At 45.9% G+C, this 26,821-nt stretch overlaps 1 protein-coding gene across 1 annotated transcript in view; it reads right to left on the bottom strand.

Moving 5' to 3' along the window:
* The window catches only part of ADAM12 (ADAM metallopeptidase domain 12), a 383,219-nt gene that overhangs the window by 96,824 nt on the left and 259,574 nt on the right, over positions 1 to 26,821 (bottom strand). The window contains exons 5-6 of the mRNA XM_082423180.1: positions 21,808 to 21,884; positions 5,502 to 5,682 (exon numbers count right to left, since the gene is read on the bottom strand). Of these exons, the coding sequence (XP_082279306.1) occupies positions 5,502 to 5,682; positions 21,808 to 21,884 (258 nt within the window). The remainder of the gene's footprint in view (positions 1 to 5,501; positions 5,683 to 21,807; positions 21,885 to 26,821) is intronic.

Raw genomic sequence — 26,821 nt, 5'->3', positions numbered from 1 at the left:
ACTTGCATGTTATAACCACGCTTTCAGACAAAAGCAAAAATGACCAAGGCATGCTTTGAATCAGCTTTCCAGTCACATAATCCTGAGGGAAACATCTTTTATAAAACAAATCCCCATCAGTCCGGGATCTTCCAAACAGATTTTTACAGGAAAAATGTTTGTACCATAGCAGTGTTCCTCCTCGGGGCCCAGCTGTGCTGATTCATGAATTTAGGTATCCCTAAAGAAATCTGGAAACCTTATGGAGGAAGGAAAAATAAAGCACCATGAAAGGTATAATTTCTCATACTCTTACAACGTTACAAGGGAAAAAAGTTAAGCTTTGTAACTATACGTTGGAGGCATGCTTTATGGTAATAACTACGTACACACGAAGGAAAGAAGATTAGCCCCAGCAGTACCCACTGGTATATGCAAAATGAGACACCTTCTCGAAGTGTGAAGATCTTGCCCCTTCTCCTTATTCAGGTGCGGAAAGCTGAAGTCTCTTTTCCCCCCATAATTCCCTGATTTACCATTACAGATTCAGCTCATCTTACAGAAGAAAATACAGCTCTATTAAAGAAAAAATAAACTAGCCTCCCATTGAAAAACTCATAGGGAGAGCCCTGGTTGTTCAGATGTTTACACCTTTCAGACGGCAAAGGGGTGAAATAAACGACCAGGGGATATTTCCAAATGGCCTTGGATCATCATTTAGAAAATACACAATTCCAGATAATGAAAACAAACACATGAACCCAATTTTCCTGTCTCTGCAGTTTTCAGAGAAGTCCAAATTTTCTCATGAATGCAGAGAATTGCTAGCTCAGAGAGAAACCTAACCACATAATAATAGAAAGCCATGGGGGAGTGGCGGGCTCATGGCCGCAAAGGTTCCTTCTTCCCTCAGCTGCACACACAGAGAGGCTTAAATTACCTCCACATGATTTCCACCTATCTGGGCTATCCGGTTAAAAAAATCATATTTAAAATGTTTGATATACAGAGCAACATTCGAAACTGGTTGCTTGAATTTTCATTTTGGGGGGTGATGATAAACAAAAGCCCTTCCCCAAACAGATAAGAGTATATAAGCCTCCGAGAATGGCCCAACCATTCTCTGCTCCGAGGTGCAGACCGAGGGGTTCTTTGAGCCTTGCTCAAGCGGGAAGCTGTTCCTGGGCCTCTCAAAGTCATCACAGCCAAGTTCTCGGGGAGAATGACCCCTACACATGTTACAACAAGAACTATGGCATCGGGAACTTAACTCAACCCGAGTCAGAAAACAAGTTGAGAAGAGGGTGACAATAAATTCTCATTGCAACTCCCTCTTCCTATGGGCCAGGTCCCTGAAACGGTGTTTCAGGGAGACGGGATAACACAGCACAAGTCCTGAGGCTGGGGAGAGCTTGGAGTGTCGTAGCAGCGGGCAGGATGGCAATCGTCTGGTGAGTGAGGGAAAAGTGTGGATGAGATATGGCTGAAGATGGAGACGGAGGACAGGGGCCATGGTGAGGAGGCTGGCCGGTAATCTAATTATCGGAGAGCAGTGGGGGACCCTTGAATGTGAGGTTCTTTACACATCACTCTGGCTGCTGGGAGGAGAATGGATTATTGGGGGACCATAGGGGAAGTGGAGGGCGCAGGTGAGCGCTGGTGACAGTTTGAGGCTGTAAGGATGGAGACAGGCAAACAGATTCAAGTTGGGTGTTTTAACCAAACAACAACAACAACAAAACGATAACAATGGAACCAGGACCATTTCCATAGACGGTAAGATCAGCAAATTTGATGAATCAGAAGTTCGGTTTAACTTCCTCTGAGTAAAGAAAGAGCATCGTTGGCTCAAGCCAGGCTCCGTGCCTTGACTCTAAGGACACTTTATGAATATCTATGAAGTGAGTCCTGTTTTCTGCTGTGAAAGCTCATCTCTACCATCCTCACCAATGATTTGCATGGGGACCAAGCACAGAGATCATATCTGCGTGGGGTACAGCCTCTGAGGTCTGGCTAATAACACAGGCTACAGAATCAGCAAGCAAACGAGACAAATGCTGGAAGAATGGGCTGAATCTGATGAACTGAATGTTAATGGGGACAGATGCAAAGTATTGAAATTGAGTCTAAAACGCCAGTGGCAGAAGTGAGAGCTGTTATTTACTCATCTAGAGTTTCAATCGATTCAAGACTCAATAGGAATCCACACCTGGATATTTTGGAACCTTGGTTCACACTGAGAGATGCTCAGAGCTCAGGGTCAAGGAGGCAATAGCAGTGCTGGCTCTTGTTATCCTCCAAGATTTAAGAACGACCAAGGCAGTAAAGGAGCTTGGTATGTATGGCCTCTTAGAGGAGGTACAGAGGTGAGGGTGGTTATATTAGAGAAAAATTAAACATGCCTGCTCTAATTAACAAGTTTTCCAATGGTTCTGGCCAGTTCCAGATATTCAACTATTACTAGACTCTACAGATAATACACATTACTGTTAATACTACTCCCACCATCACTACTGTGACTTCTGTTAAACCAATATGGCAGCCTGTCTAGAAACCCAAAAGCAACAGCACTGGTCCATTTCAGAGTGGCTGCCTTTGAGGAAACTACAGGGTCTCCCTGACCAGATGTCCTATGTGAACTCAGTAGCCCAAGCAAACATGGCTTTCTAGAGAAGGCACTGACTTTTACATTTGACTCCTAATTATCCATACTAGTGGAGGGGAACAATAGCGCAGATAATCCCCGGAGAGGATAATTCAAAAATAATTTACATTTGCCTTCGGGATGTATTATGTGATTTTCTCCAGTAGCAGATTTATGGCCTTCACCTTCCTTATAGTCTGCTCAGGCTTGTGTTAAAATTCGTTTGCATTTTTGAATGAACAGCTGATGGAGAGGGAGGGAGCGGCCACAGGAGGGCTGAGTGGCAGGGGCTCTGCAGGCTGGACTTAAAAAGCTGCAGAGGAGGGAACCGGCGAGGAAGCCCTCTGACTGCAGGCACCCTTCCAGAAGCAACTTGGGTTCTCACTAAAATCTAATGTAAAGCCTTGTAAAAATGACAAACAATAGCTCAAGCTTATATTATAGCCAGTGCATACCCCGAGTGCAGATTTATCCCTGCTGCTCGTTGAAGAAAAACACACACATCTGCAGAAAAATCTCACTCTGCAAGCCAACCTGTGCAATAGTTAACATTTAGTAGGGGCAGAAAAATGCTGTGAAAAAGCAAATGCAGTTGCTGCAGTGCATAAACTAGATGAGTCAGATGCAGTTACACTGATTTTTGAGTATAAATAAAGGCAGTGTTAAGTCTGGCAGGTAAGGGGCATAGAACATGAGTATTTCCCTTTCATATTTCCCATAGGTACTGCCCCAAACTGTCTTGTGTATAATTTCAATTCTCACATATTCCACTTATTTGAAAATTGTTTTTTGTATTGTTTTCACAATATAGATGTACTTTTTAAGTCAGAGACATTTTCTCTTCCGTAAAAACAATCCCGACTGTTTCTAGAGAGGAATATTGAGAACGGGGTTGAAGTGCATGCAATGCCTCCCCTTTACAATTTAAAGGTTCATTTACACTGGCATATGCATAATTAACAAAACAACATTGTTATTCAGGTTTCCTCCATCTCTCTACACGTCAAAATGACTGGAAATTACTGTGCCAATCCTAGTTCTAGGGAGCCGTAAGCTTAGTTAAAGAATTAAAATATGGCTGGCAAGGCCCGACCAAGTCAGGACTGACTTCTAAATGAAATGGCAAACATATTTGAGTGCTGTTTAAACTGTCAAGTTATAAATCTCACAAGGTGGATAACGTGTGATCAACAAGGTACTCAAATCAAGGTGCCTGGAAAACAAAATGCAAATGTTCTACTTGTTTATGACTGGCCTCATCACATCTTATCTGAGGTCTGGAATCAAAGACAAGAGTAAGTGTGAAACAAACATGCCCTGGGACCACAGAGGCCAGTCTTTGGGATTCCAACTCTTAAATCTGTCACTCTAAGATGGCTCAGGGGAGGAGAGCAGGAAGAAGATTCTGTCAAGCTGTTGCTGATGGTGGAGGTGGGGGCACTTTTCAAGTCCTTTTCCCGGGGATTGAGATTCAGCCCCACTACTGAGTGTCATCGTCAAAGTCAGCCACAGTGCCTGACGGGGTGTGATGGGGAAAAACAAGAAAAAAAGAGGTTGCAAGCACCTGCTGCAGAAAACCTTGGGAGCACGTTAACAAACAGAGGAAGTTAGGGTCATATAGGTGGAAGCAGGATGGAAAGAATGAATGTAAAGTTAAAATGAAAAGTCCTAAAGCAGTTCAGTTAAAAGCAGTTTAGGGGAACACACACCCCTCCACAGGTAGGAGGAAAATTTTAAGAAGGAGAAGAAATCGCTTAGGATAACGTTTACTGTCTGAATTGAGAAAAATGATTAGGAATAAAAAGAGGCACAATATTTATGAAGTGTTGAGTGGTAAGCAGTGTAACACTCAAATTAAAGTCAGGAAGGACAAAGAGTGTTAAATGGAACCTTGAAAACATGTCCCCAGACCATCAAATGTAAGCACATCGTTAAGTGACATCGTATCTAGGAATTCTTCATTTCTTGTCAACAGAGGAACAGGAAAGAGAGATGAAAAATCAGGAAGTCGTTGATAACTTCCTATCGGGTTGTAGTTCTTTGAGTTCAGGGCCTCCAGCCAGATGTGGCTACCCTTACTCCTTTTTAAAAGTTCTGCTGCGGTCTGTGGAGCCCACGTGATACTGATGTAAAAGGGTCAGGCAGCCATTCGGGGTGCAGGTTTCCTGGTGCTGCACTAGGGGGGGACCTCTTAGTCGGGAGGGACATCTGTGGTCCAGACTCCATTAGGGCAACTACTCTCTCCAGTCCTGCAGCAGAAGGGAAGACCTGTGATGAGCAGACCCAGGGGCAGGTGGCCAGAAAGCAGAGACCCCTCGAGGGAAGTGGGACAGGCGCCCCCTAGTATGGACTGGGGGTAAACACCACCCCCCAGCCGCACTGCTGGACCAAGACCCAGGGCAGGCGAGTGGGCAGTGGCAGGGAACGCTGTGCAAATCCTAATGAAGACCCTAATTATAAAGCAGACTTGCGTTGGCAAAACCTCCATATTGTCTGTCTCTCCCCATAGAAGAGAGAGCTGCCCAAGGGTGTGGAGGTTCCGGTCCAGTTCTGTGTACCACGGAGGGGCCCAACGGTGGGGCAGACTCCTGGGTCTAGGCCCAGAAGGTTCTCACCGGAGACGTGATTTTGTATCCTCTGAGCTCAACTCTACCCAGCGTAGGTTAATGAGTCTGAGGCTGACGTTTAACTACAGCGATGGAGCTTTCAGTATCTGATTATGTTCTGCCCACATCATAGCAACCACCTCCGGATAAACTGGGTAATAACTCCATCCCTCACACACAAATGGCAAAATTTCTCCAGATGGCCTAGCAGTGGGTGTCCCTAGCTGGAGCCCCCAGCTCCCCAGAGACACCACGTGGGGTTGCCCTCCTACCCTTCTTGCCCAGGTCTGGGAGGGCGGTAGGAGCCTGTCATGCATGGCGAGGGCCGTCGTGTTGGATCCACAGGGTCCCCAGGTGCTCTGCAGGTTCTCCACCGGGAAGAGTCTGTATCTGTTGGTTTCATTCTTCATTGGCTCCAAAATATAGGTTTTATTCTCAAATGTAATAAGTCCCCTGTTGAAAAAGAAAGAAGAAAAATGATGTAACTTTTAAGGGCAGTTTCTTGTTCATGGCTAAAACCCAGTTCTTATTCAGAGAATAAAAGGAGAAATACCAATTTATTTATATTCTCAGGTCTGAACTGGAAAAGACATTCCTGTGCCATATGTTGGCATTGATTTATTTTTGCAAATCTTTTGAAAACCAAGTCTGCGAAGTTTTTTGTTTCAAATATTTGATGGTAAAGAATCGACTGTGTTTAGTCTTTACGTTTTTCGTTTGTTTGTTTTTTACTTCTCAAGGATATATTGCTGGGAAGAAGAGTTGAGAGAAAAGATGTTTCATCCGCTTAGAAAATAACTAGATCTGGATTAGCAGACATGATTCAGAAGGGAAATCTTTTTTTTTTTTTTTAAGGAAAATTCCTATACCTGAATTATTCATCCTGATCAACTAAATTTCCTAAATAGTTGAAAGGATTCTGAAATAAGGTTAAGTATAAACCTATGCTTTTTTCGAACTTATGGTTATCAAAGGGTAAGGGAGTGGGAGGGATAAATTAGGAGTTTGGGATTAGCAGATACACACTACTATATACAGTACAGATAAATGACAAGGTCCTACTGTATAGAACAGGGAACTATATTCATTATCTTGTAATAACCTATAATGGAAAAGAATCTGAAAAATAACATATATATAATATATATAATTTATATACATATTTACAAAAGTAAATACAAATATTTACTTGTAAATACAAGTAAATACAAGTATTACAAAAGTAAAACCAAATCACTTTGCTGTACACCAGAAACTAACACAACATTGTAAATCAACTATACTTCCAAAAAAAAAAAAAATTAAAAAAAAGTATGCTTTTTTTGGTATTTTACTTAGTTAATTTGTGGGAGTACTGGGCATATACCCTGAGAAAACCATAATTCAAAAAGAGTCATGTACCACAATATTCATTGCAGCATTACTAAAAATAGCCAGGACATGGAAGCAACCTAAGTGTCCATCGACAGATGAATGGATAAAGAAGATGTGGCACATATATACAATGGAATATTACTCAGCCATAAAAAGAAACGAGATTGAGTTATTTGTAGTGAGGTGGATGGACCTAGAGTCTGTCATACAGAGTGAAGTAAGTCAGAAAGAGAAAAACAAATACTGTATGCTAACACATATATATGGAATCTAAAAACAAAATGGTTCTGAAGAACCTAGGGGCAGGACAGGAATAAAGATGCAGATGTAGAGAATGGACTTGAGGACACGGGGAGGGGGAAGGGTAAGCTGGGACGAAGTGAGAGAGTGGCATGGACATATATACACTACCAAATGTAAAATAGATAGCTAGTGGGAAGCAGCCACATAGCACAGGGAGATCAGCTGGGTGCTTTGTGACCACCTAGAGGGGTGGGATAGGGAGGTTGGGAGGGAGATGCAAGAGGGAGGGGATATGGGGATATATGTATATGTATAGCTGATTCACTTTGTTATACAGCAGCAACTAACACAACAATGCAAAGCAATTATATTCCAATAAAGATGTAAGAAAAAAAAAAAGGACACATTTGCTAAATATTTTAACTTGCAGAGACAGAGGTGGCCTTATGCCATGGATCCCAAGGCATGTCTGACCTTCTGGAGCAGGACAGAGCTCCAGTAGGCTGTGTCCTACTTCTTGGAAATGAACCATGTCAGTTTCTTTAAGTGATGGGGGAACATCGGCCTATACACTGGTTTTCCTTTCTCTTTCCCAATGTGGAATAAGAAGTACTTTAACTTAAAAAGGCTCTTCCTGATGTTGAAATCAGTGTTTTCTTTAGAGAAATGAGAACTTGGGTAACGGTAAACTAGCAGCTCTGAGAGTTCCCACACATCTAGCAACTTCTGTTATTGATCAAGTTGACCGCAATCATAAATGCATACAATTTTCATGCAAAATTCATCTGATTGTAAATAGACGCTTCTAACACAGTGACTCAACCTTTTTTGAGACATGAACCTCCTTATACTCTCCCCAGAAGAATTCACATCTACATAGATCCACAGTATTTTGCAGAAAATTTCAGGAGATTCAGGACTATGGATGAGGTCCATGGGCTCCAGGTTTTAGGGCATCAGTTCCAAGGATTTAAGAAATAGCTTAGTCCTTAAGAAACAGCTGAAAAAGTCGGGTGCTCCACCACTTTCTTTCAGACAATCTGAGCTTGTTTCCAAAGGATGGAGCTTGAAAGGTGTTCCTGTAACATCCACTATTGCTCATTTGTTCAGCCATTCACTCATCCAATGCTTATTGATGGCCCATTTATAGGTGACTATTTAATCATTCTTAAATTTTAATGGAACAACAGTATTTCAATACTCAAACAGTATGGAAGGAAAAGGTTTGATTTGGCAAATATTTATTTTGAACGCAACCGGTGAACCCATACAAGCTAATCAGTTCATTATTATTCAGCTGGTTTACTCCACTAGCCCTGTTTTGTGAAGTGTTACAGGCAGTGAAAGAAACAGCAAGATCATGTCCAGGACGACCGCAGCCTAATTGAGAAGATCGCACCGAGACACACGGGTCAGCTGGAAAACACTGGAGAGTTAGGCTGGGTGTTACCAATAATCACGACACTTAACTGTTCAGAGATGGGGGAGCCAATGTGGTTTGGCGTAACTGAGAAGTTTTGGCTATTTTCAAATCCCACAGATTGATTAAAAGTCATTACATACAGCTGTTCTCTTATACACCCTGGCCCCCTACTCCCAACCCCCCAAACTAGAGTCTTCATGTATCTCCAAGTAGATCTATTCATATAGACAGGACTTTGGTCATCAGCTCTGGGGTGGCTTGTATTTTTTTCTTTGCAAAGTTCTTTATGAACTAAAAAAAAAAGGCCAGGGTAAAGTGGAAAATGAATACACTTGAGGGGAAAAGAGAGATTGGCTAGAAAGCTGACTTTCCTGCCCTAAAAAGAAAATGATACGACATTTCATTTTGCATTGCAACATTTTCTATTTTGCGTTGGATTTCAATAAGCTGAACACTTACAGTAAAATCTGTCACCAAGTTCTAATCATGAGAAGCACATGACTGAAAAAGATTTTCTACTTAATGGAAAATTTCTAGAAATTGTTACTCAGTCATAAAAATGTTCTGGTATCTCCTTTTATCTTTTAAGTCATCCAAAGGCCAGATGTTGAGAAACTGGGGTGAAGCCTTTCCCTTTACTCCAAACAATTGGCAGCCTATAATACATCTTAATTAAATAATTGCTTTGGACTGTCTTGTGTATAATTAATCATTTAGCTCTTGAGATTGCTGGAAACCACAGTGGACACAAAATTCAAGGATTCCGGGTTTCTGAGATGTGAAAATTTGATGTTCTCACAGCCCTTTCTGGCCCCAAACTAGATAAGCGAATGTAATTTAAGTTGAATGTCATAGGTATTTAGCTGTCAACTTGGAGTTGGAAGTATCTCAGAGTGTGGAATTTAAATCCAGCAGACTTTGAAAGTGGGGTTCTCTTCCCACTGGTAGAGCAGGGGGAGAGAGGTTAGAAGACAGTTGCCAATGTTTGGGGAAGATGAAGACTGTGGGTATCTTCTCTATGGGGAGATTAAGAGGATCAGGAGAACACCGGACTGGCCCTTACGAGGGAAGGGTGAGACAAACTTCCGGGGCAGTGAGTGCTGGTGAATGGGAGAAGCAGAAGAGAGGGGTGGTTGAGATGATGAGGGCCACCCGTCATGGCACTCTGCCTGGGATCCAGGCTCAGTGGATCCTCATATAGCGCCGCTCAGGTCATTTTCCCTGTCGCCGAGGGCACACAGGTAGCTGGAGGTACAGGGGGGACCCAGTCTCCACCCAGGTATCTGAAGCTTGAGATGTTCAGCCCCTGCGCTCTCCTGCCTGCCTCCCTCCCGTGCTGTCTTTTTTTTTTTTTTTTAACATCTTTATTGGAGTATAATTGCTTTACAATGGTGTGTTAGTTTCTGCTTTATAACAAAGTGAATCAGTTATACATATACTTATGTTCCCATATCTCTTCCCTCTTGCATCTCCCTCCCTCCCACCCTCCCTATCCCAGCCCTCTAGCTGATCACAAAGCACCGAGCTGATCTCCCTGTGCTATGCGGCTGTTTCCCACTAGCTATCTACTTTACGTTTGGTAGTGTATATATGTCCATGCCACTCTCTCACTTTGTCACAGCTTACCCTTCCCCCTCCCCATATCCTCAAGTCCATTCTCTAGTAGGTCTGTGTCTTTATTCCCATCTTACCACTACGTTCTTCATGACCTTTTTTCCCCCCTTAGATTCCATATATATGTGTTAGCATACTGTATTTGTTTTTCTCTTTCTGACTTACTTCACTCTGTATGACAGACTCTAGGTCCATCCACCTCACTACAAATACCTCCATTTCGTTTCTTTTTATGGCTGAGTAATATTCCATTGTATATATGTGCCACATCTTCTTTATCCATTCATCCGATGATGGACACTTAAGTTGCTTGAGAGGGTTGTGGGGCCCAAAATAGGGATGACTGTGACAGAGGCAGAAGTCAAAAGGGAAGGGGCCGAAGAAATGGATTTGCTGCTTTGAAAACAGGCAGGCTTACTTTAAATTTCAAAACCCTATTGTTTTTCCTTCAATGGAAACAAAGAGGAATCTATTACAATTTTAACAGCTTAAATATTAAATGGATTTACTATTTTGTTAGCTTTCAAAGTGATAACTCAGGGAACCTACACTTCCTCAAGATAAGTTTCTGTCTTTCTCGAAATTCAGTTTTTAATCTCCAAAGCAATGGTGAGTCAGGAAATAGCACAGCTGAATGGCGTTGTTCTTCATATGATTTTTCTTTCTACTCCCTGGCAAGCAGGGTAGTGGCACATGGATTTTGACGACCTGTAATCAGATGATGATTCAAAAATGGGAATTAACCTTGTTAATTCTGTGTTCAATTGCTAACTGAATTTTCTTGGAAATAGACTTTGCGGCTCAATACTGTGCTGCCAATCATGTTAGAAATGCAGTTGGCATGAAATTTAATTTCAGTCCTTTTTGGGAGGAGCTCGTGGGTAAAAGCGGTATCCCACCTCATCTGTGTTTGATACACAGTGATGGCAGCAGTATTAGTGAACACAGTAGCACCATCAGGCTTATTTTCAATAAGTAATTTCCATGTGAACTACTCATGTATAATCAAAACAAATATTCATCATCCCCTGCTACGTGCAAAGCACCAGGCTAGCTCCCATGGAACCCATAAAGGCATCTCACCCATGGTTCCCATTTCAAATGTAATTCATAATCAGGTTTGGGAGACACGACCAAAGAGGTAAAACAAACTGTTATAAAAAATGCTAAGAGTAGCTATTACTACCGTATGCTAACACATATATATGGAATCTAAAAAAAAAAAAATGGTTCTGAAGAACCTAGGGGCAGGACAGGAATAAAGACGCAGATGTAGAGAATGGACTTGAGGACACGGGGAGGGGGAAGGGTAAGCTGGGACGAAGTGAGAGAGTGACATGGACATACATACACTACCAAATGTAAAACAGATAGCTACTGGGAAGCAGCTGCATAGCACAGGGAGATCAGCTCAGTGCCTTGTGACCACCTAGAGGGGTGGGATAGGGAGGGTGGGAGGGAGATGCAAGAGGGAGGGGATATGGGGATATATGTATACGTATAGCTGATTCACTTTGTTATACAGCAGAAACTAACACAACAATGTAAAGCAATTATATTCCAATAAAGATGTTAAAAAAAAAGTATAGCTATTACTGGCATATCAATAATAATAATAGCAGCTACGATTGATGGTTACCCTGAGCCAGACTCCTTTTTAGAAATAACAGCTCTATTGAGAAATAATTCACCAACCATTACGCTCACTCTTTTAAAGCATGCAATTCAATGGTTTTTTAGTATATTCACTGAGTTGTACAAACATCACCACCATCTAATTCCAGAATGTTTTCATCACCCCTAAAGCAAACCCTGTACTGTTAGCAGTCACTCCTCACCCTTCCCCGCCCCCATGAACCAGGCTCTTGAAGTCTCTATTTTCTCTAATATTTACAGCAGTCCTCTAAAGCAGGTGTCGTGAGCCCCTTTCATTAACAGGAAGCCAGTGACGAGAGCCCATGGTCTCTGTCCTTCCCCAAAAGATATATCCAAGTCCTCATCCCTGGTACCTGTGAATATAAACCTTCAAAAAGGGGGAGGGGACTTCCCCGTCAGTCCAGCGGTTAAGACTCCCATGCTTCCAATGCAGGGGGCAAAGGTTCGATCCCCTGGATGGGGAACTAAGATCCCACGTGCCCTGTGGAGCAGCAAAAAACAAAAAACAACAACAGGGGGCAGTGGTTTGCAGATGTGATTAAGTGGAGGATATCAAGATAAGATTACCTGGATTGAGGGTGGGTCCTAAATTCAATGACGTGTGTCCTCATAAGAGACAGAAAAAGGAGAAGACACAGACACACAGGGGCGAAGGCCATGTGGACAGAGGCAGAGATTGGAGTGATGCGGCCACAAGGCCAGGAACGCCAAGGACTGCCAGGATCCAGGAGAGGGGCAGGGATGGATTCTCCCTCAGAGCCTCCAAAAGGAACCAACCCCGCCAACACCTTGATTTCAGGCTTCTGGCCTCCAGAACTGCGAGAGAAGACATTTCTGTTGCCTTAAAGGCCCCCAGTTTGCGGTCATTTGTTACGGCAGCCCTAGGAAACTAACGCAGGCACACAGCTGGTCAGCGGCAGAGCCAGGATCCCCCAGATGGACCTGGCTCCCACGCCTGCTCCCTTGTCTTTGGCCACTCGGGATGGTCAGCCCCTCTCCTGAGTCACCAAGGACTTGTGCCAGGGTGGGCGCAGCTGAATTCCAAGTGCAAAATGCCAGAGAAACTCAGAGCTGCCCAGAGGCTGGGCAGTCAGCCCAGCGCTGGCCTAGCAATGGTTGATAAACAGCCCATGTGAAACGGGGGCCTTGAAGGGAGTTCTGGAGGATGGGGCGGACCTGGAGGTGTGGGGAGCTCGGGGGCCAGGTGAACGGCCTCGAAGAAGCAAGAGTGCAGGTGAAAGAAAGGTCAGCGTGTGCTCAGAAAGAAACACTGCGGCTGAAACGGAGACGTGCGCAGAAGGGCAGCGGGGCCACAGAAGGAGGGCGGGCGCTGGACCTGGGCGGTGGTCAATGCCAGGCAAGGCGCTCACCTTGGCTTTAGACCTCGGGCTGCACCTGTGGCCTCGTCACTCACCGTGCCGCACACGCTTTGCGCAGAAGACAATATTGCCTCCTCTATGCACTTCCAACTCCCAACTGCCGGGACTTTGCTCTTGCTGGCCCCTCTTCCTCTGCCTTTCCCCACCTGCAGCCCGGGACCTCTATCACATCCACCAGCTCCTTGCCTTGTAACCGTTGGTGGCCACCCCTCTGGCCTGCGGATGCAGCTGCTTTGGGGCCACGTTGTCACCCAAAGGCTCCCACCATTCCCGGGCAGCCCTCGGGCAGCGCCTTCCAGGCTGAAGCATAACCTCTGAGGTCCAGGTTAGCCATATCTTCCTGCAGGATTCCCTGGGCCCTTCTGCCGAGTTTCTCGTGTGGTTTTGTGTACACCTACTTCACGGCACTTGCTTCCTCGTATTAAAATGATGTCTGGCGGCAGTGATCAGTGTGTGAGGAGGTGATGGGTAAACACCCGTGGAAACACTGTTGCACGAGCACGTGAGTGAACAGGGGCTCTGGCATGTAGGCTGTGGGGAGCCGTGTGGTTTTGAGTGCAGAGGGTGGCGGGACTTATGATCGAGCAGTGTTTTTGAAACACGACCTTCTGGAATGTGCAAGATGGACGTGAAGGGAAGGGTGGAGGAAGCATGGGTGAGAAGCAATTTAAAAATCCTGGAGGGAGGGAGGGCTGCTCTGGGGTGGCGATGGGGGAATGGGGAAGGGGAGACGGATGAGGGAGATTCTGTAAGGGGTGGGAGTGGGAGGGGCTGGTGCCTGCCAGAGGTTATCAGAGATCCCCCCGGGGGCCAAGCTAGGAGCCTGGGATGGGCTGGACCTTTAATGGAAAAAAGTTCAGGACGGGGGCCAGTCTGGGGACCAAGGAGTTGGGATTTGGACATTCTGAATTTTGAATGACAGTAGAGCCTGGGAGAACTGAGACTTGACCTTGGGGGTCCTTCAGGGTGGGGACCAGAGCAGCCTTGGAGATGGTGCAGAAGGGCTCCAAACCCAGCTGTGGCTCCCACAGATGTTTACACAGGATGACGGAATGAATATCTCCACGGAGGAAGAGGAAGGGAGAAGGAGAGCCCTCACCAGAGGTGGCATGGCCTGCGGGGTGGAGGGGAGCCAGCGTAGCCCAGCCTGATAGAAGTTATGGGAGCAGAAGGTCACAGAACAGTGGTCAAGGTCAAATTAACTTCACCTCCCACTCTAAGCTAATTTCTTTCTTAACGTGGTCTACTATACTTTAAAGATTTTTTTAAAATTTGAACTGGCTGGGATTAAGTTTCACTGACCACTTGATGGCTTGGGGAGAGCACATTTATTCCACCAATGTTTATTGAGCACCTATAACGTGCCAGGTTCTAGACAGTGCTAGGGTGGGCCCAGGGCCCTGCTTTCCTAGCAGACAGGACAGCAAAGGCAAGGTCATCTCCATGTGCCTGACTTTTCGGCCCCTTAGACCACTTTGCCATGGGCCATTTAGGTTGAGCTGTGACATCTGGAAAACCCACATCCACCCAGATCAGCGAACACTCAAGTCCAGCTGAGAGGTACCAGGGAGGATGGCGGGCAACTCCTCGGCATCCTTGGACGTGGTCAGTCCTTCAGGAGGGCTGAGGCTCATTTCCCAGCACTCACCTCACTCCCTCTGACTTGTTTTCCTCCTAAGATCCTTTTTTCATTTTCTCAGCTGAGATTTCTGGTCAATTTCTTCAAATGGATCAATTCAACATGTTTGTTAAATGATAAATAACAACACTGCATCAAAGCAGAACTTTTCCTTTCTTTCTTTTTTGAAAAATGATGGTTGTGATTGCCCTGATCGCTAAATTGCAAATGATTACTTTCATTATAATGGTTATTTCTGATTCCATGGACCATAACATTGGTCAGTTCTACCCTTTGAAAAATAAGTTGATTGACTATTTTTCAATAGTGTGGTGGAGCAAGAAGTATTCCTGCATTTGTGTTATATTTGATCTCATTATATAAAACTTAGTGCAGTAAACTTTATATTACATAATTAAAATCAATGCAAGACATTAAAGGAACACAGCAATGTGTGTACTTATTCAGGTACCAAATAACCTGGCATCTGAGTATTTTTATTTAATTGAATTTTTAAAAGCATCTTGTGCTGTCTCCCACATCTAAGGCCAGTGCTAAGAGCTTGTCAGACATGTTCCCTATCCTGAAGGTCCTTACAGCAGAGTAGTGAAAGCACAAGGTACAGTAATCGACTGTAAGTGAGCCAAAGCAGGACGGATGCCTTAACCCAGGGGTGTAAACAAATCTCTAGGAAGCGCCTGCTATGCTACAGGCACTGTGCTGTGGAAGCAAGGGCTGTGTATGATGGAACAGGCGAGGCAGGGTTGAGCTGCATGGCAAGGAGTGGCTGGGAGGCCAGGGTGGGCTTCGTGGAGGAGGCATCATTTGATTTGGGCCTTGGTGGGAGAGCGAACCTTCCAAAGCCACTGAGAGATGGGGAGAGGAGGGTGTCCCAGGCCGAGACACAGCAGGGATAAAGGCAGTGAGACACATGTAGGGCATGTTCCGGAAACATGTAGAAAACAGTGGGGCTGGAATGGGGGAGGGGTTCCTCAGGGTAGACGACGATGGGGCTGAAAAAGAAGGTTGGATCCAAGTTGCGCAAAAGATCTAGTGGGGCAAATATGGAACAAGGAGTTAGCCAGACTTGGGTTTGAGATGGAGTTTTGCCCATTACAGCTGAGGGACTCTGGGGAAGCCACTTTCCCAGGCTTTGCTTCCTCATCCATAATCTGAGGAATGTAACACCTGCCTACAGCTTGGTGAGCGTCGCACGAGAACGTGCCAAGGCTTCGTGTCAATGCACGAGATGCCTCTCTCCTGAGACAGCCGCTGTGACTAGGAAGGGGGTGACAGCATCCTTTGACGTGAGCACCTGCAGCTCCGAGCTGCAGCATCAGGACCAGGCTCCTGGTGACTGAGCCTCAGCTGCTCGGTAAAGCAGTGGCACTAACACCTGTCCCTGCCCTCCTGAAAGCAGAGATTGTGATGATGGCAAAGAGTAAAGTATGACATAGCCTGCTTGTCATCACCTTGGGGGGTGTGTGTGTGTCTGCGTGTGTGCGAGACCATGTGTGAAAGCGTGAGTGTGTAGGTGTGAGTGCGTGTACACCTCGTGCTCAGGCATCCTAAACTCCACTTAAAAATGAAGTTGTCATCACAACGAATACCTAGTTTACAACTCTAGATACCAGTTTCCTCATCTGTTACGTGAATGCTTCCCTTAAGTCTATCAAAGCACAGGTGATTCCCTAAGAAATTGAGCCTCATTTTAACCACCATGCCCACAGGGGATGGGAAAACTCTTGGCTCATTCCAAAATCGTGAGACCCCAAGAGTCCTTATGCCAGATTTTCAAGCAGAAGCTCGGAGGTGGAGCAAGAGAAGAGGAAGAAATGGTGAGAGACAGGCTCTTCCCCCCTAAGGATCTCATGCTCTAACCAGGGAGCTGGAAGGGGACAGCAATGTGTTTGTAAATCAAATCAGGACACAGGGACATGGCTATTTGGATGCCCTGGCAGGAGCGAGCCAGGGCTGGACGTCTGTCCCATTACAAAACACAGCGGCTAAGCTCCTCTGGGACAGGGGCAGAATTCTCTCCCCATCACTGGAACATGGTACCCATGCATGACAGTGTCAAGGAGCATCTGGTGCTCACGGGAATGCTCGTGGGCTTAGGGACTCAGGAGCAGGGCCGAGGCACGAAGCAGCGAGGGCAACAACAGAGACCAGGAGAACCATGAACGCTGCGCCGACACTGTGCTAACGAGGGCTGGGCATCTTGGGGAGACATATGATATGGTACAAAACTAACTTATGGCCCGAACTTCCCGTTTGACTTGGAGTCCTTTCAAAGGAAGGATAAGCTCTATGGCGGCACTCGTTTTTATGACCTATTTTCCACGTTGCACTTCATTCCCTCCGTTCAAGAGCTGTTTCCTCTTTAATCCCCCTTTCTGCTGGGATCTCCATGCGTTTCTCTCTCCTTATCTTTTCCCCTTCAAGCTTCAAATGAAGAAGGATGACTTGTTTGCTTCCCTCCTCTCTTCTTTCTTCCAGAACAGAGCTTTCCTTGCCTGCCCGTCTTTGATCAGCCTTTTTGAAGCAAAGCAGGATGTTCCTTCTCTGCTTTTTCTCTGCAAAACTGTAATCTGCTGGGCTCTAATTAATGCATCCCCTAGGACACTCCAGTTTTCCTCCACATTCCTAGCTCTGAATGTATCTTGGGGTCACACCATATTTCACATAATTTTTAATCCTATATTCTTTCTCAAAATCTACCAGGCTGGTGCTACTCTAGTTGCATTTTTATTTCCCCTCTCGATTGATTCTTCTGCCAGGAAGCAGTTGATCGAACACAGCTTTGTCTCTGGTCTGATTCTCTCCTCGCAAGATCATAAAGTTGACTACATAACTCCGGAATTTCTCTGTTGATGCACGGTCTACTGCTTTTGTAACAACAGCACAGAAGATCTGGGAAATTAAAATTCTCAGGAGCTCCATCCCCACGCAGCAGCTTGCTCCGTCAGTGTTCCCACCCCGTCTTGGTGGTCGACACCAGACGACGCAGCACTCACTCCCCTTGACTCTTCCTGGAACCCCAGCCATAAGTATTTCACAGTATTCCTCTTTGCCAAGTTGTGCTCTGTGCCAGGTACCCGGGGTGGGGCGGGCGGACATTCTCCAGGTGCCGGAGACAGGAGGTGGTCACTGAGACTCAGACGCTCTTCAGAATCTGGTCAGAGAGATGGATCCCTCTGTGAGGGAGAAACCGGGGACCCTGACAGTTACCTGTGCCTTTGGGGGGCAGGCCTGGGATGAAGGACAGGGAGTAGAGAGCAAGTGGCAAGGCCAAGCACAGGGGGCAGATCTGTCCTATTTAAATGTTACTCAGGAATACTCTACCCGGTCGTTCATCTTCATAATTTAAAACTAATTAGTTAATGTCACTGGTTTGCAGATTGTTTTATTTAGTGTAAAAAGGAGCTATTAGGAATTCCCTTGAAGATACCCTCATCTCTTTATCCATCAAGGGTTTGATAACCTATGAAAACCACCTGAAAGTTATCAGACCAACCCGGACCTCTCCGTTTACACCTGGTCTCAGTTTCGCTAGCTTAGAATTTTCACAAACATGTGGAAGCTGTTGTTGGAGTTGGCCTGTAGTTTCTGTGTGTCCCTGGCCCTCATCTGTCCTTTTTCTGGTTTTCCTTCATGTACCCACCCTTCTCCGCCACCCGCACCAGCCCCTGAGGCTGGGTGTGGTTCACACTCAGCCTGGCCCAGGGGTCGGGCACATAACCTGTTAAATTAGAGCATTCCACCCACCACTGACCACGGTGATTGTTTCAGGGAGGGGCCCATGACCCAGTGAGGGACGATAAGTTGCATTTTGAGGACTTTTGCTGAGCTTAAAAGAAGGGCCCTCCTTCTTCTACTTGCCCTCTGAGGATGTAAGTCTGGAGCTGCCTGAAGACCCTCTGTCACCGCAAAAATAAACAGTGCCTGAGAATGAAATCAACACAGAAGAAGGTAGAGGCCAAAGACGGAGAGAGAATGGATTCTGATAACATCAGTTAGGCCCTGGAACCAGCCATACCTGAAGCCATCTCTGGACTTTTCGATAGCATGAATCTACCTCTATGCTTGGTCTTTAAGCCAGTTTGAATTAGCTTTTATGTTCTTTGCACACAGTGACCTCTATATTAATTTGAAGGTTGGAAATATCTAGCCTTCAAAACAGGTCCATCTTTTAGGTTCCAGAGAGGTGCGACAGTAAAGTGCCGACTTCCCATGTATGTGTTAGAGATTCTCTACTTTCAGGTGTATTGGACACCACACAGGAGAGGGGTGACTGGAATTCTCAGGTGTGTGTGTGGTCCTGTGTGCTCCACCCGGCTCTCGTAGGAGCACTGTAGCTCTGCATGGAATTAACCCAGAAGCACCGCATGTTCACGCCTCCCTGACTGGCCCAGTCCCAGAATCAAAGAATGTAAGACTGTCCCAAGTGGCTGATGGTTTTTCCACTGGCTGCTCACTCAAGGTCAGGCACAGGGCTGGGCTTTCCTATGGGTCGTTGTACTTATTTTCACAACCACGAGTCTCAGCTAGAGTCTTTAGCTCCATTTTAAATACAAGGCAACTGGCGCTCAGAGAGGCCCAGTGATTGGTCACTGCTTGGGCTATCGTGCTCCGGGGCATGGACAGCTATCTGATGATCCCAGAGGGCCTACCTCCAGTTGGTCACTCACCTTGGCCCAGATGCCAGCAGGTCTGACCCCACCCTGTCCTTCATCTCTGTGTCCTCCAGGTGCCTGTGGCCTAGTTTTCCAGGAGAACTGGGCCCTCATCCCCACACAACTCTTCAGTCCTCTAACTGATCCCACCCTCCTCCCTCTGCCCCTCAAACCTTCCCACTGTGCCCTGGGGACTCACGGTCCCCCCTCAAACTACCCTCTCCCTGACGCGCTCCTGAATGTTCCCGTCACCTCCTCACCCCAGCCCACGTTTGCTGCTGTGGTTTCCCTGCGTGGGACTGGAGCAGGCGAAGGGGGAGGGGAGCCACGTTTTGAACAGACTGTTAGATTCCAATGGTAACTACTTAAGAATGAATCCGGTATCTCAAGGACTGGGGGAGACGTGAGGAAACAGAACCCCCATCCTCTGATGGTCAGAGTGGAAACCGGGTGGGCACACTGGCAGGACACGGTGGCAGGACTGGTCAGGTCACACCCTTCCCTCCTTCGGGCGCCTCGATCGGAGCCGCGCCCGGGTCACGGAGCCCGAGGCCTGCGGGGCCAGTTGTTGGCAGCTGAGAGAGGCTGGAAACCACCTAAATGCACGTGGCGGAGAAAACGAGGAGAGGAAACGCGGGTGTTTGTGGAACGGAAGGCTGTGCGCAGTGAGGGAAGAGGCCGCCCCTCACGCGCCCGGAAGGACGATGCCAAAACGATGCTGAACACGGACACTGACTGCAGGGCACGCTGCGCTGCCCTCCTTCCCGTACATGTAAGGCGCGCAGGTGGCCCACGCCACGAGGAATGGCAGCGGCCGGGGGGACACGTGCTGGGGGTCGGCGGGGGTTGGGGGCGCACATGGGGCAGGGACGCCCCGGGAAAGGATGGGCAGGGGGACGTGCGGCCGGAGGCCCGGCTGCACCCTCCCTCGGGCCGGTCCAGCCGCCAGCAGGGCCCAGGGCTGCACGTGGTGACTCGGGTGCTGTTATTCTGGAGAATTCCGTCCACTAGCGGCTGTACTATCTGTCTGTAAGCGCCGCCAACGCGATTACTCATTAATTCAAGAGTACCTGAAGATGCTCGCAGCGCGGCAGGACTCACGGGAGGCAAGGTTTCCAGGAGCGCCGCTTCCGCTCCCCTGCGCGGGGCGTCTGTCTCCATCCACAGCCGCTAAACCCCGCCCAGTGCCCCTGATCGCCACTTCGCTCCCGTCGTGTGTAGTGTGTTACATGTGCTGAGTTGTCCAAGGTGCACTGTGTGCCTGGGGTATGTTGTGTGTGGCATGTTGTGTGTGTGTTGTGTTGATATGTGTGGTATGTCGTGTGGGATAAACTGTGTGTGTTACAGGGTGTGTGTGGTGCTTGTACTGTGTGTGTGGTGGTGTGTGGTATTTAGTGTGTGGTACGTGTGTGCTAAGGTGTGTATGTGTGGTGTGTGTAGTATATTGTGTGTGTGTCTGTGGTGTGTATGTGGTGTGTGTGGTATATTGTGTGTGTCTGTGGTGTGTATGTTTGTGGTGTGTGTGGTATATTATGTGTGTGTGTGTGGTGTGTGTGGTATATTGTGTGTGTGTCTGTGGTGTGTATGTTGTGTGTGTGTCTGTGGTGTGTATGTTGTGTGTGTGTGTGTGGTATATTGTGTGTGTGGTGTGTATGTTTGTGGTGTGTGTGGTATATTATGTATGTGTCTGTGGTGTGTATGTGGTGTGTGTGGTATATTGTGTGTGTGTGGTGTGTATGTGGTGTGTGTGGTATATTGTGTGTGTCTGTGGTGTGGATGTTGTGTGTGTGGTGTGTGTGCGGGGTGTGCACCGAGGTTCCTTCTCCGCCATGGCACGCAGTACTCGCAGACCCACGGCGCACAGTCCTGCGTTCCCTGGGCCGCCGCTGTCCCAGGCCCTCCGTCCTGCCCTCCGCAGACCCGCACTCTGGTGGCAGCGGCCAAAGCAAAGCAGGACTTTGAGGACACAAGCTGCTAGTTCACAATCTGGATAGATTAACCCAGTCAAGAGGCTGAGGCAGCTGGGACTCTGTCAACAGACTGGTTTTCCTGGGGAGCCCACAGAGCCCGCCGGGCCGGCTGCTGCGACTGGAAGGCGGGGCTGGCTCGTCCTCGGCAGCAGAAGGGATTGTTTCCTGCGTCGGGCAGGGGCCCCTGCCACCCAGGCCCGTACTCAGCTCACCTGGATCTGTGCTCAGTCAGCCCCTCACTTTGTGTCCTAGTGAGAAGAGGCCCTTTTCATTTTTATTAAGCAAGCAGCTGAAATGCTAATACCTAACGTTCTATTTTTTTTAACACTGGGAGTTGTTTGGCATCAAGCCACAAAAACAAAAGATATTCCCCAAATCCTTGGCTGCTGAAACCCAGCCAACCTACCAGGCCTGAGGACGGCCTCGAAAGAGGAGCAGCGAAGGAAGGCGAGCTGAGATGGGAGTGGGGGGGGTGTGGTGCCCTCCGCATTGCCGGGCAAGGGCTCCTCGGTTCTGCCAGGCAGGGGCGAGGTCCGTCACTCTAGTGCTTTAGAGCGATCGGAGAAGGGGGTGGTCTGCGGTAGCTGTGCTTAAGGCCAGAGCTGCCACTGTCAAGGTCACTTACCTGAGACCAGAACAAGTGCTGAGACTGACCGTGGAACCAGAATAGCCCTGCACGTGTCCATGGTAGTAACAGTGACCCTGAAAGAAGAAAGTCGGTTCAGTCATGATGTCTTCTTGCCCACTCACAATAAACCAACGGCCTCCAATCATCTTGTTTTCAGCTACAGAATTCCCTTTTGCATAAAATGTTGAACCAGCGGTCTTAATGTTTCATGCCAGCCCCACGTGACCCAGCCAGGATCTATGGCAGGAATATCTGATTTACTTAGAGATTATCAACAGGGTTTCTAATTGCATCCCGGTTCCATTCTCGTCTCCCTGACACCCTTCAGGAAAGCCCTGATGCGGAAGGTTTTACAAACTCCAGCAGCTGAACAAATCACATTGCCATTTTCCGCATTACAAATTGTCTTTTGTAATGAGATGAGGAACCGTGTGGGGTATTTAAGCACACTGTGAAATGCAATAAAATGAGGCCAAATCTATGGCTTATGAAAACAGAAAAGGCTATGAGAGGAAGGGGGTGAGGAGAGATAGTGGGTACCTCGATGAACTGCCCAATTGAGAGCAGAAAGACTCTCTTAGCAGGAGAGAAAAATAGGAAGGTCTTCTAAGACAAAAGTCCTTGGGTGACATGCCTGCAATATGCCATTTCTTTAATAATGTCACTTGCAAAAAGAAACCACAGCACGGACACATCCTTAGTGAAGATAGATATCCGTCCGGAATCAAGGTTAATTTTACTGTTGAACAAATGTTATGTTGCAGCCCCAATTAAGTGGCTGGCTGGCAAGAAACGCTAAGTGCATTTAGTGCTCCTCATTCAAGGCCTCTGGATGCCAGCGGCGTACGGTCCCGAGGCAAAGGGCTGCGTCTTCTAAGGGACAGGAGAAGTGGACGCTGGGGTTTCAGCCTCAGCACACAGCTCCTTCAATCAGGACCACAGTTAATCACTTTTTCCAGGGCAGGGCAGGGTGTCCAGTTGTCCTGCCCGACAGGGACAACATTCCAAAGACCACCTTGACTTTGCTGAGAAAGAGGGCTGGATGGGATTGAGTGGCCAGGGAAATCCCATATCATGAAAAAGAGGCCAAGATGATCTCTTTGTCACTGAACAGAGGACAAAATTTTGGGATCATCTGAAAAGGCAATTACAGGAAGGGAGTGCTGCAGAACATTTGTTATTTTGACTTTTTCTTATTGATTGTGGAAGTTCTTTATATATTCAGGATATTAATTATGTGAGAAATGTCTTCTTAACTGACTTACGATATCTTTTACTGTATTTATTACAAGAGTTTCCAATTCTTATACAATCAAATTTATGCATATTGTGTATTGCTTAAGATGGCTTTCTTCAACGTTATACATATGTCCTCTCTTATTTTCTTCTATTTCTTAGAATTAGTTCTTAGAGTTAGTTATTTAATCTAAATTGGAATTCATTCTTGTGGAGGTATGAGGTTGGAATCCAACCTTCCCCACAAACTAAGAGCCAGCTGTTCTTCACCACCATTTTCCTTTTCTTACTGATTTGAAATGTCACCTTGTCAGATATCGAATGCCCACATACGTATGTGGCTTCACCTCCGTGTTCTCTATGCTGGTCCACTGAGGCAAACCTCCATCTGTCCATTCCTGAGCCAACACCACACTGTTTTAATTCCTATTATTCTATAGGAACATTTTGATATCAGAGCAAGTTCTCTTTTTTGATTGTGATTAAATTCACATACCATAACATCCACCTTTTTAAAGCATACTATTATGGGTGTTAGTACGTTCATAATGTTGTGCAGCCATCACATCTAATTCCAAAACATTTTCATCACCCCAAAAAGAAACCTCACACCCATTAGCAGTCACTTCCCATTAGCCACCCCTGGCAACCAATAAACTACTTCCCGTCTCTATGGATTTGCCTATCCTATTCATTTCATTTCATTTCACGTTAAGTGGAATCATACAAAATGTGGCCTTTTGTGTCTGGCTTCCTTTACTTAGGATAATGTATTCAAGGTTCATTCATGTTGTAGCAAGTATTAGTACTTCATTCCTTTTTTTTGCTGAATAAAATGACATTGTAGGGATATACCAAATTTTGTTTTCCCATTCATCGGTTGCTGGGGATTTGGGCTGTTTCCACTTTTAGACTATTATGAATAATGCTGCCATGAACATTTACGTACAAGTTTTTGTGTGGACATATTTTTTTGGTTCTCTTGGGTATACACGATGGGTAGGTATATGGTTATATATCTGTAAGTGGGATTGCTGGATCTTATGGTGACTCTGTTTACATTCTGAAGTACTGCCAAATTTTTCCCAAGCAGCTGAACCATTTTACATTCTCAGTGTATGGGATGAATGTATGAACTTGTCCACATCCTCACCCACATTTGTTATTGTCTATGCTGTTGATTACACCCATCCTAGTATATGTGAAGTAGTGTCTCACTGTGGTTTTGATTTTCATTTTCCTAATAACGTATGACGTTGAACATCTTTTCACATGCTTATTGGCTATTTATACATCTTTTCTGGAGAGACGTCTATTCAAATCCTTTGCCTATTTTTTAATTGTTTTTTTTTTTTTGTCTTTTTATTGTTAAGTTGGAAGAGTTCTTTATATATCCTGGATTCTAGACCCTTACCAGAGACATGATTCGCAAATATTTTCTCCCATTTTGTGGGTTGTCTTTTCACTTTCTTGATGTCTTTTGTAGCACAAAAGCTGATCATTTTGATGAGGTCCAAGCTCTCTATTTTCTTAATTTGGTTGCTTATGCTTTAGGTGCCATATCTGAGAGACCCTTACCTAACCTAAGGTGATAAAGACTTACACCTATGTTTTAAGAGTTTTATAGGTTTAGCTCTTACATTTAGATCTTTGATTCACTTTGAATTAATTTTTGTATATGCTTAAAGTAGGGCTCAAATTTCACTCTTCTGCATGTGGATATCCAGGTGCCCTGAACCATTTGTTAGAAAACTATTCTTTCCCCAATTTGTCTTGGCAACCTTGTTGAGAGTGAGTTTTCTTTTGATACTATTTTTTCTTCAGAAGTTTCTACAGTGTTATTACCTATTTTCTCTTTCAGGTGAATTTTAGAATCAAATTTTAAGCTCTGCAATAATCCTTTGAGATTTCAGCTTGACTAATTTGAATGTAGAGGTCAATTTAGTCAGGATTTGTAGTTTTCAAATAAAAAGTTTTTCTATTCATATACACGGTATGTCTCTCCACATAATAAGGCCATTTTTATGTCCTTCTGCCTAGTTTTAGATGTTTTTTTTTGAACGGCTTTGGAAAGTTTTCACTTGGCTTATGTCTAGGTATTGTATAGGCTTGTTGATATCATAAATAGGGTCTTTTTTTCTATTACATCTTATACATGGTTATTTTTAATGTAAAGGAAAGCTTTTTTATTTTTTAAAGTTGATCTTGTATCAGAGACTCCTGCTGGGCCATCTTATCAGCTTAACAATTTGTAGCATAGCTTGGATTTTTTATGTTGTTGACTATACCAGCTGGAAATAATGACATTTTCTGGGCCTCCTTTTTGACCCCCATACAACGTTGAGGAGTGGGGTGGCCCGGTGGCCAGGGACAGAGGTGGGAGAGGGGATTGCCCACAGAGGGAAAGCACATGCACAAAGATGGGCAATGGGGGAGGGGGACAGTTCAGGGAGGGGCTTTGTCTGCTTGGCTGGGAGATTCAGGCGCGGAGGCAGACTCACTGCCCCATTTCTCCTCTGGCGAGGCTGTCCTCTTCAGTGAGCACGTGGCCCAGGGAAGGGGGCACGAGGGACAGTGCTGGGGGACACTGCCCAGCCAGCCGCCAGGCATCCAGCCAGGCCATGGGGGACCCTTGCTGCCAGCCTGCCTCTTTGGTTTCCATGGGAAGTAACTTTTGAAAGGCTCCATGGTTCCCCCTCTCTAGGTAACTCTAGCTTTGGGTACTTAAGGGAGTCATGATAATAATTCTCTAAACATGGGGAGGTTGTGTAACTGGATTGTAATGCCCCAGGGCATCAGGGGGGCCTGGTCCCCTCTGCACAGGGTGGGGGGATTTCAGCCCTGGGAACCCAGCAGACATGTTGGAGCTGAGATGACTCAGGAAGTGAAGGGACCCAGCTGGCGTTATAAGTTAGGGTGCCTGGGGAAACGAACGTCACTGGTTTTTGACTTACCCATCTTTGAGGGTCTTGTACATTAAATAATTTGCTCCATTTTAGATAACTGTGAAGTATTGCTATAGGAAACCAAGTATTGGTTAAAAAATTAAAAACCAAATGGTGACAATAGTCTTAATGACCGACCTCTGGAATTTCAAACTCATTTATTCTCAGTGTCGATTTACTTTTTAATAGATTACTTATCAAATGTGCTTTCAAATTAAATACCCAGAAATATAAGCTTATTAAAGAATGAGCTGAGAACAAATTAGTATAAAATTAATTTCTAGTTCAACAACTAGGCTGAATTATTGCTTATAAAAGAGGAGGGGGCGAAGAAAAAAAAGAGGAGTGGGTGGATTCTAGCTCTTGTACTCTGGTCCTTAAACAACCCCAACTCTCTTAGTCAGTACCAGAGTTAACACCTCATTTCTTAGCTCTAAAACTACCTTCTGTTCATCTTCAGACAGTTGACTAGCAAGCCCATTGCTCTCTCTTGACTATTACTAGAGCTCCAAATTCCAGATCCTCCAGGACAATTGCAATCTCATGAAGTTTTGTTTTTTTCAATATGATTAACTAAACGTTTAAACACATGTGATTTGGTTTTTATAATATAGAAGTCATCATATAGATAAGTTGACAAATCAGAGAGAAAGACTCATCACACTAGGTGTCACATAATTGGCTGGGGAATTTGACCATGGGGAGTGGAGGAGATGTACGTTCCTACTCCTCTGGGGGGCTTGATCCCCTTTGGCGGTGGCCAAGGTCGAGAGAGAAGTGCAGGCAGCACCACATGGGGGCCAGCAGTGCCCAGTCAGCAAAATCTCCAG

The sequence above is a fragment of the Balaenoptera physalus genome, assembly GCF_965194825.1.
Source record: "Balaenoptera physalus genome assembly, chromosome: 14".
NCBI lineage: Eukaryota > Metazoa > Chordata > Mammalia > Artiodactyla > Balaenopteridae > Balaenoptera > Balaenoptera physalus.
This window is presented reverse-complemented; position numbering and strand designations above follow the sequence as displayed.